Consider the following 16,319-nt stretch of genomic DNA (forward strand, 5'->3'; position numbering starts at 1 on the left):
TGAAAAGGTTTCAATTTCAAAAAGAACAAAGCTGTCGAGAGGAAAGTCTTCTCACTTGTTTTACGAACATTACTTTGATATATCAGTAAGGCAGTCAGTAACCCTTTCCAAAACCAAACTACTTGCGCTACTTGGCGAAAATACACAGAACATTCAGGTGCCAAGGGACTCGGCAAGACTTTACAATGACAAAAGATCTTTCCGCACCAAAAGATATTAAACAAGAAAATGCAACAAAGCGCAGAGAGAAGCCCGCATGCACTGTGTTGAAAGGTTGCACATGAAAGCCTACAAGAGACTCACGGAGAGCGACACCTTGTCAAATGCATTGAAAGCGTGACAACGAAGGAGATACTTCCCCCCCCCAAAAAAAAACGCATAACAAGAACCAACTCACCTGTCCCTTAACCCGAAAAAAAGAACCGTACGGCACTTTGCAAAGCAAATCTCTTGCGCCGTCTAACAACTCGGTAAATATCATGGATAAAAAAAACTGCACTGCCCTGATACCAACAGACACAGGAAACTTGTGATGAAATATTTAGCGTTAGGATCAATGCAATTTATTTTAAGTAATGCAGGTTTCTCACGGTATAGTTTCTCTCAGGTACGGATGATTTGGGGGTTTTGATTGGTACTCGAGGGACAACTTCGTCCAATTAGGAAAACTCGTACGATCACGTGCACAAAACAATCTTACCAGTTGGAAGAAACGAAATATAGAATGAATGAAACGAATATAGACCTACTGCGAGAACATAACCACGGTAATTAAAAAAGCAGATGTAACACTTAATTGCTAAGTGTGTCTCAAATACATCAAGCGTTTAGGTATTAGCAGTTTCGGGGTCTTATTACGCTGTGCTGCTTTAAGGCAACTATTTCAGATTTCAGCTCTGTAGCTTAAAATATGGTAGCTGTAATGTTTTTAGTGCTGTGCTGGAAGTGCATCACCTAACTATTTCATCTAGTTTATAAAACAGCACTTTAAGCAGACGCTTGATATTCTTATAATCGTGTGGGCATTTATAAAATGTTGTAGTCAAGTACCCAGCAATTGTATTTTGGGGATGGTGAATCTAAAGTAGTGAAAGGGTCAGTTAGTTTAAGCAAAGTTGCATTTGGCGTTGCGCTGGGTTCGTTTTAGCAGAGCGAAGTAGGAAATTTGATCAGGCTAAAAGGAGATGTAAACGCTCGCTCTCACATTGCACGGGCAAAGAGAAATTAGGCTTTCTTTAAATATATATGGGTTGCTTTTAGTTAAATAATTGTTCCGAAATTGTGGTGGATTGGATGCCATTCAAATATGTGTCATAATGAATTGATTATGTAGTTTGGTTCGGCAGCCGGAACAATGCGAATTGCCCATAAGTTTCGGGGTCCCGTCCTGTCCACCTCCCCCCAGTGCCATGCAGTCCGGCGCTGGCTGATTGTCACTAACCGATGTGCACGCGTGCGCGCTCACGGCTCAGTCAAGCTCTCCTGCCAGATGGTGCCCCAAAAACCACCGAGCGGCACGCGCTGTAACCATAAAGAAAGTGGCGCCGCAAAACGGCCAAAAACCCGCTCCGGCACGAGGCTGCGAGACTCGGATCGATCGCAGTAGCTGCAAGTCAGTAAGTAGAAGCTGAAGTGGCATTTCTGGAAGTTGTGCTTTTTTCGGAGAATAACGGGGTGAATTCGTTAGTACGCCACGGCGATCTGTTAAAGGTGTCTGTAGAGCCTAGTGATAGAGAAAGAAATGCTGATAATCAGGTGAAGTAACGATGGTGGATTAAATGAGAAAGGACCGTCAACAGTGCGCTTCGCTTTCGTTTATATTTTCCTATGTAGACATGAATGCTGAAGAACAGGAGAAAGTAAGTACACCGGCTTTTCCGGATCTTGTACTGTTTTAGTTACGAAACGGAAACATCGGGATTGCTGTCCTAAAGACGTTATGTGTTCCAGGTTAATTGCTTTAAATTGGACGATTACGTTGTAAGTCGAAAAGATAATCAGGGAAGTTTGTTTTCGGATCGGTGCTGCTGTACTTCCTATGTAGCTGTTTTGAGGCACTTCGGAAAGATCATCATTCAAAGGTACATGGGATTATCCTGATCCGCCCATCACCCGGTGTCAGCAGGTGCTCTTTAATTTCCACTGGCAGTGAACATATTTCGCAAAATATGTTGACTTATTTCTGCCCAGTGTCGAGTGGGTCGTCGCCGGGTTATTGTGGGATTTTTGCTGATGTTTGAACCTGAAAAAGCGAAGGTTAAATATAGGCGAATCAACCCGTGAACCAGTCAGTTTATTATTTTTATTTTTTTCCAGTGAAAACGAATATGGTCATATAACCAGTAAATTATCTGTTAGAGATTTCCCGACAACATAAACTAAGCATGTTTTGCTGGTAACTGCTGCCCTTTTCTTTCGATTTGTAATGTCGGTTAACATCTTATAGTAACAGTTTATCTTTAGATTTTTTTTCCAAGCTGTGCGTGGCGAAGTATTCATAGTCTTCACGTTAGAAAAAGGTCATATCTCAAAAATTAGATGTCAGAAGCAGTTTGAGAAGCTAGTGGGCAGTGAGAAACCAGTCTAACACGCATGTTTGACTGCGGTCTAATAATCGACGTGCGGATGAAGGCGGGGTGGTCTGCTCCCTGACGCAGTCTGGATCTCCTGCTCAGGTGTTCACTGGTGGCCGAACAAGTCGACTTAAACTTAACTTCTCTTGGCATTTTTTTCTGTGACCAAATTGACAATGATTTTCTATGTAAAACTTATTGATATTTGCTGGCAATTGTGACACTGAAGCACATTTTAGCTCAACTGTAGAATGTATGTGGACGCATGGATTGATTTCGTGTTTATTTGGATGGACATTTTTGTTATACTCTAAAATGTGAATCGTGGAAAAAAGCTCAAAGGTTTTTGTCGTGATATTTCTGGCGTCTGACGTGCAGTTTGCTCAGTGATCCGCAGCACACTGGGACTGCTTTACACTGCTGACCGTGTGTGGGGTCATGGACAGTGGGTTACCCTACAAGGCTAGCTGCTCCCTGGACATTGACTCTTGCTGATTTGTATGGTCTGCTGATGCAATCAGTGAGGGTCTTAAATAGAGGGATGTGGCTGTTGAGAGAACGGTGATAGGGACGATGTTCTCCCTATGCTGAAACATTGGAATAGTGTCCTGCATTTATTGGTACTCCAGCTGGACCAAGTGGTCATGTCCCCAGTGGACCAAGTGAAGCATCCTGTTGACTTTTCATGTTCAGGGTTGAAAGACATCCAGGAACTCTGGGATATAGTTTTAATGGGTGCTGTTTTCTATGGAACGTGACGTGAAGCTCATTGTTTTTTCTCCCAAAACTCTTCAGTTTGGTCTGACTTTTTCTGTCTGGAACTTTGAGTGGCTCAGTTGTGAAGCTTGGTTTGTTTTTTTTTTTTTTTTTTTGCTGGGTTCTGTGGGTTCTTGTGGTTTCTGTGAGACACATTTCAAAATCTTCCTGGATTCCTCACCTTGGTGGCAGCTGAGAATTGAGGCTTTCATGTTTTCTAGTCAAACACACTTAGAAGGGCAGCCTGTGAACTTGTCAGTTCCAGCGTTAAAGTTTCTGGCTATCTCCTCCAGATGCTGTTGCATGATGGGAAGTGCATTAAGGACGCTCTGCTTGGTTAGCAAATAGCTACGCGTTTGCTAAGAAGGTATTATAAACTGTTCCTTGAATTGTGAGACTTTCCACCTGCTGGCCAGGCCAGGTAATCATGTCTTCTCCTCCTTGCTAAAAGCAGAACCCTTGGAAAAGATATGAAATGCATTCCACCACAATGGTGAGAAAAAACGCCTCGTATAGACTGAGCCAAGAACTTGTGGAGTGGAAGAGAACATATTCTGTGTGAAGAGATGTTGGCAACACACTGTTACCAGAGGAAAAACCCATTTCAGGCATGCTAGTACACTATGAATATAGAAGTGTATGAAAAGTTAATTTAACTGAAACTCAGCATTCCAGAATAGACTCACTTGCAGCTGTTGCAGTGTAGATGCACTGTGCACATGCTGACAAATGTGGAAAACAGTTCACCAAACGTGAATGTGAGGTGTAAAAGCCACATACGCAAGCTGGAAATGCCTCATTTTTTCGCACATTCTCTCAGAGTGTAGCACTGTAAAAGTAATGGGGGGGGGGGGGGGTGTGTGTTTTTTTTTTTTTTTAAATAAAAAATGAAGGGGTCAAAGAATGGAGCCAAGCAGCTCCAGTGGAGCCAGGGACAGAGGTTGCTGTTGCTGACTTCCCCACATTTTTAGGCAGTCAGCAGAATCTTTCTGAAGCTCTCCATAAAGAGACTGCTGTCGGTTCCCTCCCCCCGCCCCTTACCTGGCCTGGCCAGCAGGTGGAAAGTGTTGCTTGTAGGCAGTAGGCACAGCTATGAGACACACAGGATTGCAGACTGCAGATCTTCTCCAGGCTTCTTTTGACCTTAAAAGGCATTTGAGGTGGGGAACAGGGGAAATCGGGAGCCTGTCATTGGCTGGGATGCTACCAGGTGTGCAAATTAAAAATGAAAGGGCTTAGGTGACAGATTGCATTCAAAGAAAATTTACACAATGCTGAAACCTGTTCTCATGTGAAGGCCAGATTGACTATTGTTATAAGGTGTATGGGTGACATATTTCATAACCAACCGACTTTGCATGCTTGTTGGAAATGGACTCATTAACCAGTATTAAACATTATTGCAGCCAGATCATTATCTGGAGAGTGCAGAGTGATCATTGTGTTATTGCAGTTGTGTAGCGTGAAGAGTTATTAATTCAGTGTGCCGCTGCTAACATATACCTGTTAAATCCAGCAGGCAATTAGACTCTGAAGCATTACAGAAATGCCATTGTCTCTCACTAACCCGTTCCTGCCCCTGACAGTGGCCGAAGGGTTTAATGTTTTTCCTGCTGCTGCAGTTCTTTAAACAAAAGGACTTAGCAGTTAGTTACCAAATTGCGCATAGGTGGGCGTGAGTGAGTCAGTGAATGGTGTGTGAATGTGCCCTGCGATGGGTTGGTGCCCCATCCTGGGTTGTTCCCTGCCTTGCTCCTCCGGGATGGGCTCCGGAGCCCCCTGTGACCCTGAATAGGACAAGCCATTTCAGAAATGGATAGGTGGACATTGCAGTTAAATGTAAACGTCGTGAAATCTGGTACAGTTGTCCTGTGGTTTTCTTTCCAGCATCTGGTGTAGTACATTGAGCTGGTCCCCAGTATGATGGCTTTTGGTGTTGTGGTCTGTATATGTGACTGCTGATTTGTCAGGATCGGGCATCGTTTCATTCTCACTCCGGACTTTCATTTGGAATTATGTCACTCAAAACTGCAGTAATTTATATGGAATTATTATTGTGTTGGTTGAAGGGAGCTGAATGGTTAGTACTTCAGCGTCATGTCTGCAGGGTTTGGAGTTCAGATCTTGCCCCTGGCTTTGTGTGTGTGTGTTCCTATGTTTGGGCAGTTTTCTTCTAGGTTCTCTGGGTCCCGTCCACAGTCAAAGATGCAGTTAGCTGAATGGGTGCCTCACAAACCGCATGTAGCGTGTGAGTGTGTGTGTACACTGCAGGTGACTTCTATCCCATGTAGGATGCTAGAGAGTTCTAGTGCTCTTGTTGTGGTCATCGAGATTTATTGAGAAATATTGCAACATTACACACTCCTGATTTTGGAATTGTTTCTGGTTCAGTTTATTGGTACAGTGTTTAGATTTCGTGTTTTCAGTAATTTTTGTTCATTTCAGCATTGCAGAGCTCTGCTGTTCATAATTTGAGACAGTCAAACTGAAAATGCAGACCTTTTGGGATTTTTGGATCAGTCTCTTTAAATGTATCTCTGTGTGTTTTTTTTTTGTTTGTTTTAACCCCTCCCCCCACCCCCCGGGGCATCCATGTGAACAGTTCTTCTTTATTGATGCCTAGTTCCTTGTGTTTAGATTGAGGAAATGAAACTTGCTAAAAGGGCCCAGATGAGCTGAGAAGGGGAACGATGGACAGTCGGAATTCGATGGTCAAAAAGAAGACTTTTTGTTTTATTCCATAATACTGTTTGTTGGCTTGTACATTCAGTTAGGGGTCTGTTTTTAAACTCCGTTGCCCGTCACTTTACTTAAAAGACTTAAAACGCATGATATTAGCTTCTGTGTTTTGTATTACTGTCACGATTGTACTGTAACTTACTGAAGATAAATTGATTAAAATTTATAACAAAAAGAGTGGGAAAGCCTTCCTTTTTTGGGAGCATTCGTATTAAAAGTAAATAAAAATACAGTTGTCCATTCATTACACCCGCTTGTCCTCAAACTTGGATATCACAACAGGTTGACTGTAATGCATGAACATACTAAAAGAAGGCATCCACAGACTCGTACTACGAAGTTTTCCATAAATAAGTATATGCTATGTGCAATTTAGCCACTCGGAGTAGTTTTGTCTGTCTGTGTCATCACTTTGACTTAAATTCTTTAGTTTAATTTTACTTCTGCAATTCTTGTATGTCAAAATAATCACTGCTAAAATGAAGGCTAGCCCTGTGACTTGGCTGCATCAGCTTACACAATACGGTAAATAATGACCATTTAATATTAATTAATAACCATGATATATTGTCGGCCCGCATCCTGCAGATGCTCAAAATGTACCTAGACGCCCTCATTGGACCAGGCAACCTTCCTCCATTGCTTCAGGGTCCAGATCCAACTCTTGTATGGAAATTTTAGTTTTTTTTTTGTTTGTTTTAAATTACAGACCTGTTTAGATCTTTATAATCATTTGGGAGCCTTCTGTTAATTGAACTTGTATGTTATCCTAACTAGTATCTTCCTCTGCATCTTCTGATTGAAAGTGATGTCTGTGCAGTATCCCAGAACAGCTGTCTGGCAGGAAGCTCTTCATGGTGTATTTTTAATATTGAGAAGTCGTTGACTATTGCATATGGATGACACTTGCATCTGGGAGTAAAATCACAAAAATGAAAGTAAGAGGGTACAGTTGTGCATTCGTGTGGCTGTCGTGCTGTGTGGGCGGGCGGGTGGTGCACAGCACACACTGTGAACCTCACCCCGGCAGGTTGTGGCGAGAGAATATGCTGACGCCGTTTATGTTTCATTGTGATACGGGTGCATGGCTGGTCCACAAACCAGAAGCTACGCAAATCGCGGAGTGTAGGCCAGTGCTCCAGACAAGGGGGGCCGGTCTGCAAACCGTTGACTTACAGAAGTAAAGTAAAGCCAGTTTATGAGCACTCAGCAGCAGCTAAACAAAGGGGCATGCTCTCCTGTTACTTTCATTCCATTTATGTCGCAGAACTGCCGTTATTGCCTTATAGTGGAGAGAAAAAAATGTTTAATCTACATGTGTTGTCATTTCCACAGTTGAAGGTGCATTATATGTAAATTCATGCAAATCTATTATTCACATCAAGAGACGATGTCAGTTTTGTGTCCCTTCTATGTTTTCAGTCTGATATAAATAATTTTCTCTTTGAGCTTCAGCTTTGCCGGCAAAAATACAATTAGCACTAGCTTTATGTAATCATACGTAGCTTTCATTCTTTCTGAGCATGTTAGATTGCATACCCTTTAGAGATGCTTTCTCCGCTGTCATCGTCTGACAGCTGTGTGGGTTGGTACTTTTGCCACATCAAGTATATTTGTCCAAAGTGCATCTTGTTGCTTCACTATATATACAGGTCTTTAGATGATTTGGATGCGGTGATCTCTGCCATCGGCCTGTTCGGATGTGCCTGTGAACGGCTCCATGCCTGTCCTGGCACGTTCATACCTACTTTGGCCTGTCTGGGCCTGCCGAAAGCTAGCTCAGACTTACAGCCTCGCCGTGTCTTGTACCTGCATATGAGGCCTGAGGTTTATGGAGAGCTGGCAGGTCCTGTGTCTTGTAGTTGATCAGTAGGTGATCAGCCTCATCATCTTCTCTGAAGTCCTTTGTTTAGGCATGGGTGTGTTCAGACAATGACATATAGTTTGAGCAACTTAGGCTCTTTCTTTTGTAATTAAGCATAGATGACAGATAATAGATCTGTATGGTTTGCCGCATTTTACCGTAAGGTGAATTTGACTGGTCCATGTTAAATGAAATAAAGAGAACTGCAATTTTTTAAAATATAAACCTCATTCTGTCATGAAGTTTGTTTCTGTGTATTGCAGGGTTTTGTCAGGAAGTGTTGTCAGTCCCACAGATGTGACCACTGTGCGCGGATTATTCTCGATAATCTCCTCAGTCACCTCCGGTGCCCTTCGGTTTTGTACCGTGCTTTATCTCTCGCTCTTAATCTTTCCGTTGCGTTTCCTACTTGGTTTTTGATGGGGACCCTTTTCCAGTGTCTGATAGTAGGAGTGAGGATGGGATCGAAGGCTGTAAATGTGTTAACAAAAGAAATGACTTTGGAGCGGTGTACCTGCTGGGCAGGGAAAGGTGCCGGATGATTCTGGGGGGATGATGGCGGGGAATGGACCTGCGGATGAGACATCAGGACATCTGAGCCCTGCTTAAGTCCTCATGCTGCTGTGTTTGATCAGTGTCTGGCTTGAAAGAGGCAAGGATTCTGAGTAGTAAAGGTTAGGCTTCTCTTATGTGCGAGATCCTGAGTTCCTCACAGGCAGTTAATCCCGAGGTATCTGGGTTTTCACTGAGCTGGAAAAAGAGAAGGGGGGGGGGGGGAAATCAATGATTTTTATCAAACGCTTGAAACCCTGCTGTGTTATTTGTGTTTATGAGAAGGCCGGCACAGATCTGCACTTACATGTCTCACGCATAAGAGGGTCCCTCATGCACTCGACACTGAAATTGCACGCCACTCGAAGCATAGCGGAGGGCAAGGGGATGTCACCCATTGTCCCATCGGCCACCCTTTCTGTCATGAAGCTGGCTGATGATGTCATTGCAGTCTTATAACCAGCATCCTCTGAAAGGCTGTGAATGTTTTAAAAGATTATTGGCAATATTTAGTAATTGTTGTCTTGGAGGTATGAGTTTTACTTGGAAATGCTAGTTACGGTTTCAGTACTGCCCTTGTCCGATTAGAAGCCTGCGTTCCTTACCCGAAAGTCGATGTCAGTTCCACTTTCCTATTTTCTATTTCCAGTTCTTCCAATCGTTTCTCTGTTCATGCCTCATCTTTTCCCCGCCCGCGCTCTTGCACGTTCTCAGCTTGTGCATGTTCGCCTTGTAAGTGTTCCCAGTGGAAACATTCCCGGTGTTATTGCCTGTTTGGTGAGTTGCTACTGGCCTCCTGTATAGGAGCTAGTGCTGTTCAGCTTGCCACCCGGTCTTTGTTTACCATGTGTTAATTAAGCCCAAGTCAGCTGAGTGAAAATGGTTGGATAGTCCAATTGCTCTTGTATTGGGTTTTTTTTTTTCCATCAGGTGCTTGGTTCTTGTGTGCTTGGCGAATGCAAAATAGGACCCTGGTGTTAACCAGCACTGGAATTATCTCTGACCTCCAGTTACAGCCAGGAACTGGAGTCCATTGTGGTTACAGACAGACCATTGAGATGTGCCTTGTGAAATAAGAGTTTTTGCAACTGTGCCTCTTGGTGGTTCGTAGTGGCAGCGGCCACATGGGGGTTGTGGATTTCGTGTGGTCCTGCAGTGAACAGTCTTGATGCGGTGCCCATCTTCATGTCGTGGCGCAGCTGGGCTTGAACTGTCTTGCAGAGATCCCCTGCATGCCGGTGCATCTGTGGCAAGATGTACAGCCTTCAGCCAGAAAGGAGGAGCCCACCACATGCCGTCACAACCTCGAGCATGGAGGAAGAGAGGACAGCTGCTCTTGGTCAATGATAACGACGTCTGGGCTATAGCAGGCAGGATGTACCCAAGAGCTGGGGCGAGGACAGAAAGACACCCCTTTGTGAAACAATCCTTCAGCCCCTCATTTCAGTAAACCTGGTTTTCCACACTTGATATTGGACTTGCTGACCTGAAACCTTCACCACGATGATGGATTCTCACTGTTTTTTTTTTTCTGTAAAACAAAGACATCAGGAAGCTGTCTTATCTGTTTTAATGGAGCATTTTTATGATCCTGACTATTAAACAGCAATTAAACAGCAAGATCAGGATTTTGAAGCTGGAACACTTTTTTGTTTTTTTTCTTGGTTAGCTATTTATCTTTTGAAGCCAATTTTCTAACCTGAAAGTCTTACACATGAGGCATAACAGATACTATAGCACGGTAACTGTAAATTGAAGGGGGTGTGGTGTGTGTACATGATCCACACCTGGTTCTGCCAGTTTGGTTTACATTCTCGTTTACAGTCATAAACAATGTACAGAAATATGTGCTAAGGGCTCTCATGGTAGACATGACAAGAAAAACAGAAACCCACGGGGAATGCATGCATACATGATATCCGCACGCACACAATTCCAGGGCCCTCGAGCTGAGGGATGGCGACAGACTCGTGCTGTTAATGGGACTGTCCCGGGCCGTAAGCTTGGGCTGACCTCCCGTATGCCCTGGCTATTTTTAGCACTCGTTTTTTCACATATGGATCGCGATCCCCTTCCCCCCCCTTGCTGGAAACCCACGCCTTACTCTTAGCACATCCTCTGAATAGCCCGGCCGTTTTCGCAGACCCTAAACTGCGACAGACTCCTCCTCCTGGTCCTCGACACATGGGGCTTGGGGCCAAGTTATCCTCCTGCAGATCCTGTTTGCTGTATGTGGGTGTTGTCCTCTACCCCAGTGCAGTTTCCGGGGAAGAAGGACTCTTGCTTGGTTCCGTTTCTGATCACGTTGCTCGCGTCCCCTCTGGAATATTGATAGATTCCTCCCTATTGTATCCTTACATCTTAGTAGCTCTTTCTGTACGATTTATGCGCTGTTTCCTGTGTAGGAGGGGCTGTGTGGTTCGTGGGTTAGCAATCTGAACCTGTGGCCAGAAAGTCACTGATTCAAATCCCATGGCAGGGTAATTATATGACTGTTGGGCCTTTAAGTAAGGCCCTTTAATTCACAAAACTATTCCCAGAAAATTGGCTGACCCTAGCACCTTGACCCCAAGCTTTGCTTTCACCTTAATATGTGCGTGTCTCTCTTAGGGGGACAAGATGGGATATGTGAATACCAATGAATTCTGGTACCGCATGATTAAAAGGCAGTAGGGCTGCCAGCCTCTTTCCAGCAGTAATTCATAGAACTGCCCGTTGTAGACCCATCAGCCTGGAGCCAATGCTTTTAACTGGGTCTAAACTCCAGTCTTCTGCCTGGGATTTGTAAGACTTGGTGATCGGGTAACTTGCATCCGGTACACCTAAAAGCTTAGAAGATAACAGGAAAGATGGCTGCAGCTCCTGCACAGCCCCATTAAGATCTGCATTGCTGGTGGTTTGATCTCCAGATTCCGCCTGGGGAGATGGATTGTGTCTGGTGGGCCGCAGAGAGTGTCATGCCGCATGCAGACAGTGCAATAAACGAAGACAGATGCTGGAGTAAAGCTGAGAAACACGATCACAACCTAATCCTGCTTGTCATCGGCTGACAGATTACTCCGTCCCTGTTTTTCAGCCAGAGCCGTCCTGGGTCAAGAGCCTGTTTGTGTGTGTACCTCCAAAATAACTATCTAACAAGCAAAACAGGCTATCCTTACTGAATGAGGAAGCATGGGAATAGCAGGACAAGCTAGCCGAGTAACTGAGTTAACTATAGATGGAGGCAAGTTTAGATGAGAGTATTACAGAAGTACATCAACAGTTTTCCAGTATTTATAATGTGAATGCAGAGTATATCACAATTATTTTTGATGTCTGTGAAGGACAATGCTTCAGTGTCAGAAGTGAATTATTTAGCATTCCTAATATGTCCTGCTGAATAGAATTACACTGTTTAGCCTGGAGATTTTCACCAGCTGGTGTGATGCTCTGTAAACGTGTGGAATTCTAGGCACCCGTAGATCTCAAAGCAGCAGGCATCATTAGAGCCTCTGGGAGCATGCGACACCGTGGTTTTTAACGATGAACTGCGTTGGGCCGTGATGTGTGCTTTGGACGGAGCTCCCGGGATCGGTGCCGGTCCATGTTGTCTGAGTGTGACGGCGATGTGACATCATCAAGCCTCCTGGTAACCCTAGTAGGCGGCAGTTTGAGCGTGAGCCATGCCAGGCTCCTGCTTCGACTCCGTTTCTCCCAGAAGACGGATTTGCGTCAGCCAGGACACCTTGGCTGGTCCCCGCACCAGCTCCTACGACAGACCAGTCAGATGCCAGCGGGTTGTCAATGGTGACAGACGCCGCTCTCCTCCAGCTGGCAGTGGCTCTTCAGTGCGGCTGGCGGGACCCGGTTGTAATGAAAGAGCGCGATTTGACGGACGGCGCTTGCTGTTTGTGATATTTGGCGTTAAACGTTTCAGCTTGAGCCTGAGCTCCAGTCCCTCAGGCCTGGTGCTGGAGGAAGGTGACATCCACGACCTCGTGTAGACAGCTGGAGCCTTATGAAGCTGTGAAGGAAAGGGAAATATTTATCTGTAAATGGTATGACTTTTATAGGTGTAAAATAAACACTTGAGAAGCTGAGGTCAGTTGCATAGAGACAGTATGAGAATAACATGGAGATGCCCTGTCCCTGGTTGGATGAATGCCGCCTTTTTAGTATGTTGTGCTTCTGTTTCACTGCATTTTATTAATCTTATTTATTATTAAGTAATCTCACCCTGTCTGAGTCTAGGACTCTCTGTGCATGTTTTCTCTGCGTGTTTTGTACTTGATAATCTCTCTAGCTGTAGAAAGCCGTCATTCTGCAAAAGGTTGCAGATGCCTTAAGATCGATGTCGATGAAATATTGATGAGCGATAAATATTAAAACAAACACATAAATATTGATGCTGCACCTGAGAGAGCCTTTTTTACGGCGGGCTGTGGGAAGAGCTGAAGTCGTGCCGAGCTGCAGTAAGTGGTGCTTTAAGGTCTTTGCTGACTTCACCAGGTCACAGCTCACCTGTGCTTTTGTGAGCTCGCTCTAGGGGGTCGGCCTTGACCCGGGAGCGTGTCTGTCTGTGTGCGTGCGTGTGCGCGCCCTGGAAACGCTTTAGGGTAGTGTTTCCCGACCAGATCCGTGGGGACCTCCTGACAATCCATGTTTTTGCTCCTACCAGAAGCTGAGAGGGAGCAAAAACATGGACTGTCTGGGGGACCTCATGGACCCAGTTGGTAAACGCTACTTTAGGAGATTGACAGAAGTGCTCGTTTTAGTCACAGATTTGTTTCGGTTATGGACATGTAACGGCTGCAGGGCGGCGCTAGGGCTGAGCACAAATTATACATTCGATGACTCAAGCTTGCCTGTTAATTTTCAAATCCAATATTTTGCCTGAGACCCTGGCACACAGCCGCAGATGCCAGGGCCAGGTTGCATATCTATCTAGGTGTGTGTTTGCGCATGTATGTTATGTTGTGCTGATTTCATATTTCTCACACTATTTCTAGGCACTATTTTGGTGCAGAGATGCAGTTCCTGCACCCATTTTGACACCCTCTTTAACCCCTTTGCTTAAGCGTCAGCAGACTTGCATGCACAGATCTGTACTCATATCTTTGTGGGGACGGTCCATTCATTTACATGGGCAAAACCCTAATGACAACCTTATTCCTTAGCCAGCCCTAACCTCAACCACAAGTAACCAAACAGAATACAAGACTTGTAGCATTTTTAGTTTTTTAATTGCAGTCACAGATTTTTATCAAATTGAATTTCCCCTTGTGGGGACCAAAAAAATTGCGCACACAATTTCAAAACAGATTTTTATCATATTGTGGGGACATTTGGACCCCAAAATGTGATCTATATCTGACCCACACACATACACACGCACTCTCATACTGTACCAGAGACAGTATAGCAGCCAAGGTCATCCTGTTAATTCAGGGAGGGCGTGGTGCTGCTGGGTGATTTCTAACAGGAACAGATGGCACTGTGTGGTCCTGTGACCCAGCAGCTCAAGGCTGAGTCGGCAATGTGAGGCAGGTGTACAAATTTGCACCAAGTGTCAGGTTTTAATGCTCAGCACACCTACGTGTGAAAGCATCTGCGATCACAGTGACCCTGTACTGGAGAAGTGGCTGGAAGATGGATGGATGGATGGATGGTTAGATGTATTGGCCTAACATCTCAGTCCAATTATCCATTATTATTTAAAATTGACTTATTGTTTTTAGTTTAATTGTTTTTGTTAACTAAAATTAACAAATTTATTGAATTATTTTTCAGTATGTCTTAGGAGAGCAGCAGCAGAAGCTGCTTAGAGGAACTCTTTACAGTATATTTAGCTGTTCCACCATTGACTCATCCTGAACAGACGTGGATATCAGAGCTGATTGGTGGGATTTAAAGTGTTGACACTCGCACAGAGAAAACAGGCACAGGGTCTCGGCGATTGTGTGCTGTTCTATCCATCATCACAGCCTCGGTGGCGAATGTGGGCCTAATATGGTCATGGTTGACGCTTCTGGGCGGACGCGCTAATGCCGTAGCACTGAGCCGAGCCGTCAGTGCCTCTGAGAGGGCCGGTAGCCGTCAGCTCCATCTCCGCGCCTGGCTCCTGGCCCACGTGTCGACACTGTCGAGGATCAGGCCTTTATGAGGCCCCCCTGCTTCACTGCGGTGTGGGTTCGCCGTGCCCCCCCCCCCGTCACTGACAGCAAGCGGGGTCCTCAAAGACTTTCAAGCAGACCGGCTGTGCTGGAGCTCATGGTGTGACAATCACCTTAGTCTGCTCCTTGCCGATTTCCCCCCCCACCCCTCCGGAGCTGTGACTGGGGTGTAGTTCCTACTTAGGTAACATTGCAAAGAGGTAACAAAAGCAATTCGTTTCCTGATAATGCTTTAAGTCCCAGGGGTTGGGAGGCAGTGGCTGTTCCTGCTGACTGAGCTGCACGTCGACAGAAAGTTTGGTGGAGCACATCAGCAAGTTTGCAGGAGATAAATCATTTAGCATAAATAAATGATTAAGCACATTGATTAATTATGGTACCACTGCTTACAATATTTCTTACTTAATGTTTTATTTAGCCTTCATTTACCTAGAAATAATTAAATTTTTTTCCATCGTGTTACTAAAATCTTGACGGCAAATGATGTCACCCCACTGTGGTTTATAATTTAGAGTTTGACGTTGGTTTGTTTCTTATTTGGAAAATTAGGCCTGCTCCCACATTGCTGAATATCGTGAAACGTTTCGTTCTAAATGTGGAGGTCATTGTTTCAGGCTTTGAAAGCCTAGGACTTAGCGACATGGCTTATCTTGGCGTTATTTTATCCATTAATTATCCAAAATAATGAGTGATCATGGTAGAACAAATATGAGAATGCCCATTGTGGGGGAAACGATCCTAATGGATGTGACAAATTATGATTGAAGTGAATTCGAACATTAGTAGCTGCTAATAATTAAAATGGAGTTAGCTGATAAATGTAATATACATTGTGTACACCAGCAGAACAGTTTTTATTGTAATATCACAGACCACATTTTTGTTTCTTTTTTTCCTCCACTGACTCTATGCTTTCAAACGTATAAAACATTGTGTGTTACGAAACCCTGGATAACTGGTCAAAGTATCTCCTTCAGCTTTTAAGCCTTTATCCTCTACAGCAGCAGAAGGCTGGCCCTTGATTTACATGAGCCTGAAGTTCTCCTCGTCTGCGTGTGCTAAGTGGCCAGCACCAATGCAGATACGGCCCGCTGTCCTTCTGTATCGCTTATGCCTGGATAGCTCACCCTTGCCGTCGCTTTCGGCAGGCATGCGGGGTTAGATCTTTGCAAACACATGATGCCTCATAGCGCAAAATCGGCTGGGTTCCGGGCCAGTCAGCGTGATGCTGAACTGGCCGCCATTGGTTTTAGGGAAGATTGAAAGGCTTCAGGTAGAGCAGAAGTGTTGTGTGTGTTTTACCCATGCTGGTAAAAATGCTCAAGGTTTTGGGTATTCTCTGTTTATATAAGCACCAGAGGTGGAAAGTGTAGGTCCAGAAATTACAAGTACAGACCAAGGTTTGCTTTCAACTAACCAGAATAAAGAGTCAGTCATAGAGCACTCAGCTGGTTGGTTGAAACAAAACCTTGGTTGGATTCACACTTTCTGGACCTGAACTTTCCACCTTTTGATGAGCACAAATTATAGTTTATTATTCTTGGCTTTTGCGTTATGAGACAGGGAGACTTGGGCTCTCTGAGGCAGGGCAAAGTCATATAGCAAAGCCATTCAGTTACCTTTGTCTAATTTAAACTGTTTTGTCTCAAATGAGAAGGGATCCAAGTCATCCAACCTCGTTGC

General features: G+C 44.5%; 1 protein-coding gene across 5 annotated transcripts in view; it reads left to right on the top strand.

The window, feature by feature from the left end:
- The first annotated feature begins 1,415 nt into the window (after window positions 1–1,415).
- LOC125724945 (spermatid perinuclear RNA-binding protein-like) overlaps window positions 1,416–16,319 on the top strand; it is a 33,384-nt gene continuing 18,480 nt past the window's right edge. For 2 of the 5 annotated variants that reach the window (XM_049001439.1, XM_049001445.1), the window contains exon 1: window positions 11,881–12,270. In XM_049001439.1, the coding sequence (XP_048857396.1) occupies window positions 12,147–12,270 (124 nt within the window). In that variant the 5' untranslated portion in view covers window positions 11,881–12,146. Of the gene's footprint in view, window positions 1,617–1,641; window positions 1,860–11,879; window positions 12,271–16,319 lie in introns of those variants that run through there. The other 3 variants (XM_049001459.1, XM_049001467.1, XM_049001455.1) reach the window with 3 other exon arrangements.

Source organism: Brienomyrus brachyistius, chromosome 2, assembly GCF_023856365.1.
Source record: "Brienomyrus brachyistius isolate T26 chromosome 2, BBRACH_0.4, whole genome shotgun sequence".
Lineage (NCBI taxonomy): Eukaryota > Metazoa > Chordata > Actinopteri > Osteoglossiformes > Mormyridae > Brienomyrus > Brienomyrus brachyistius.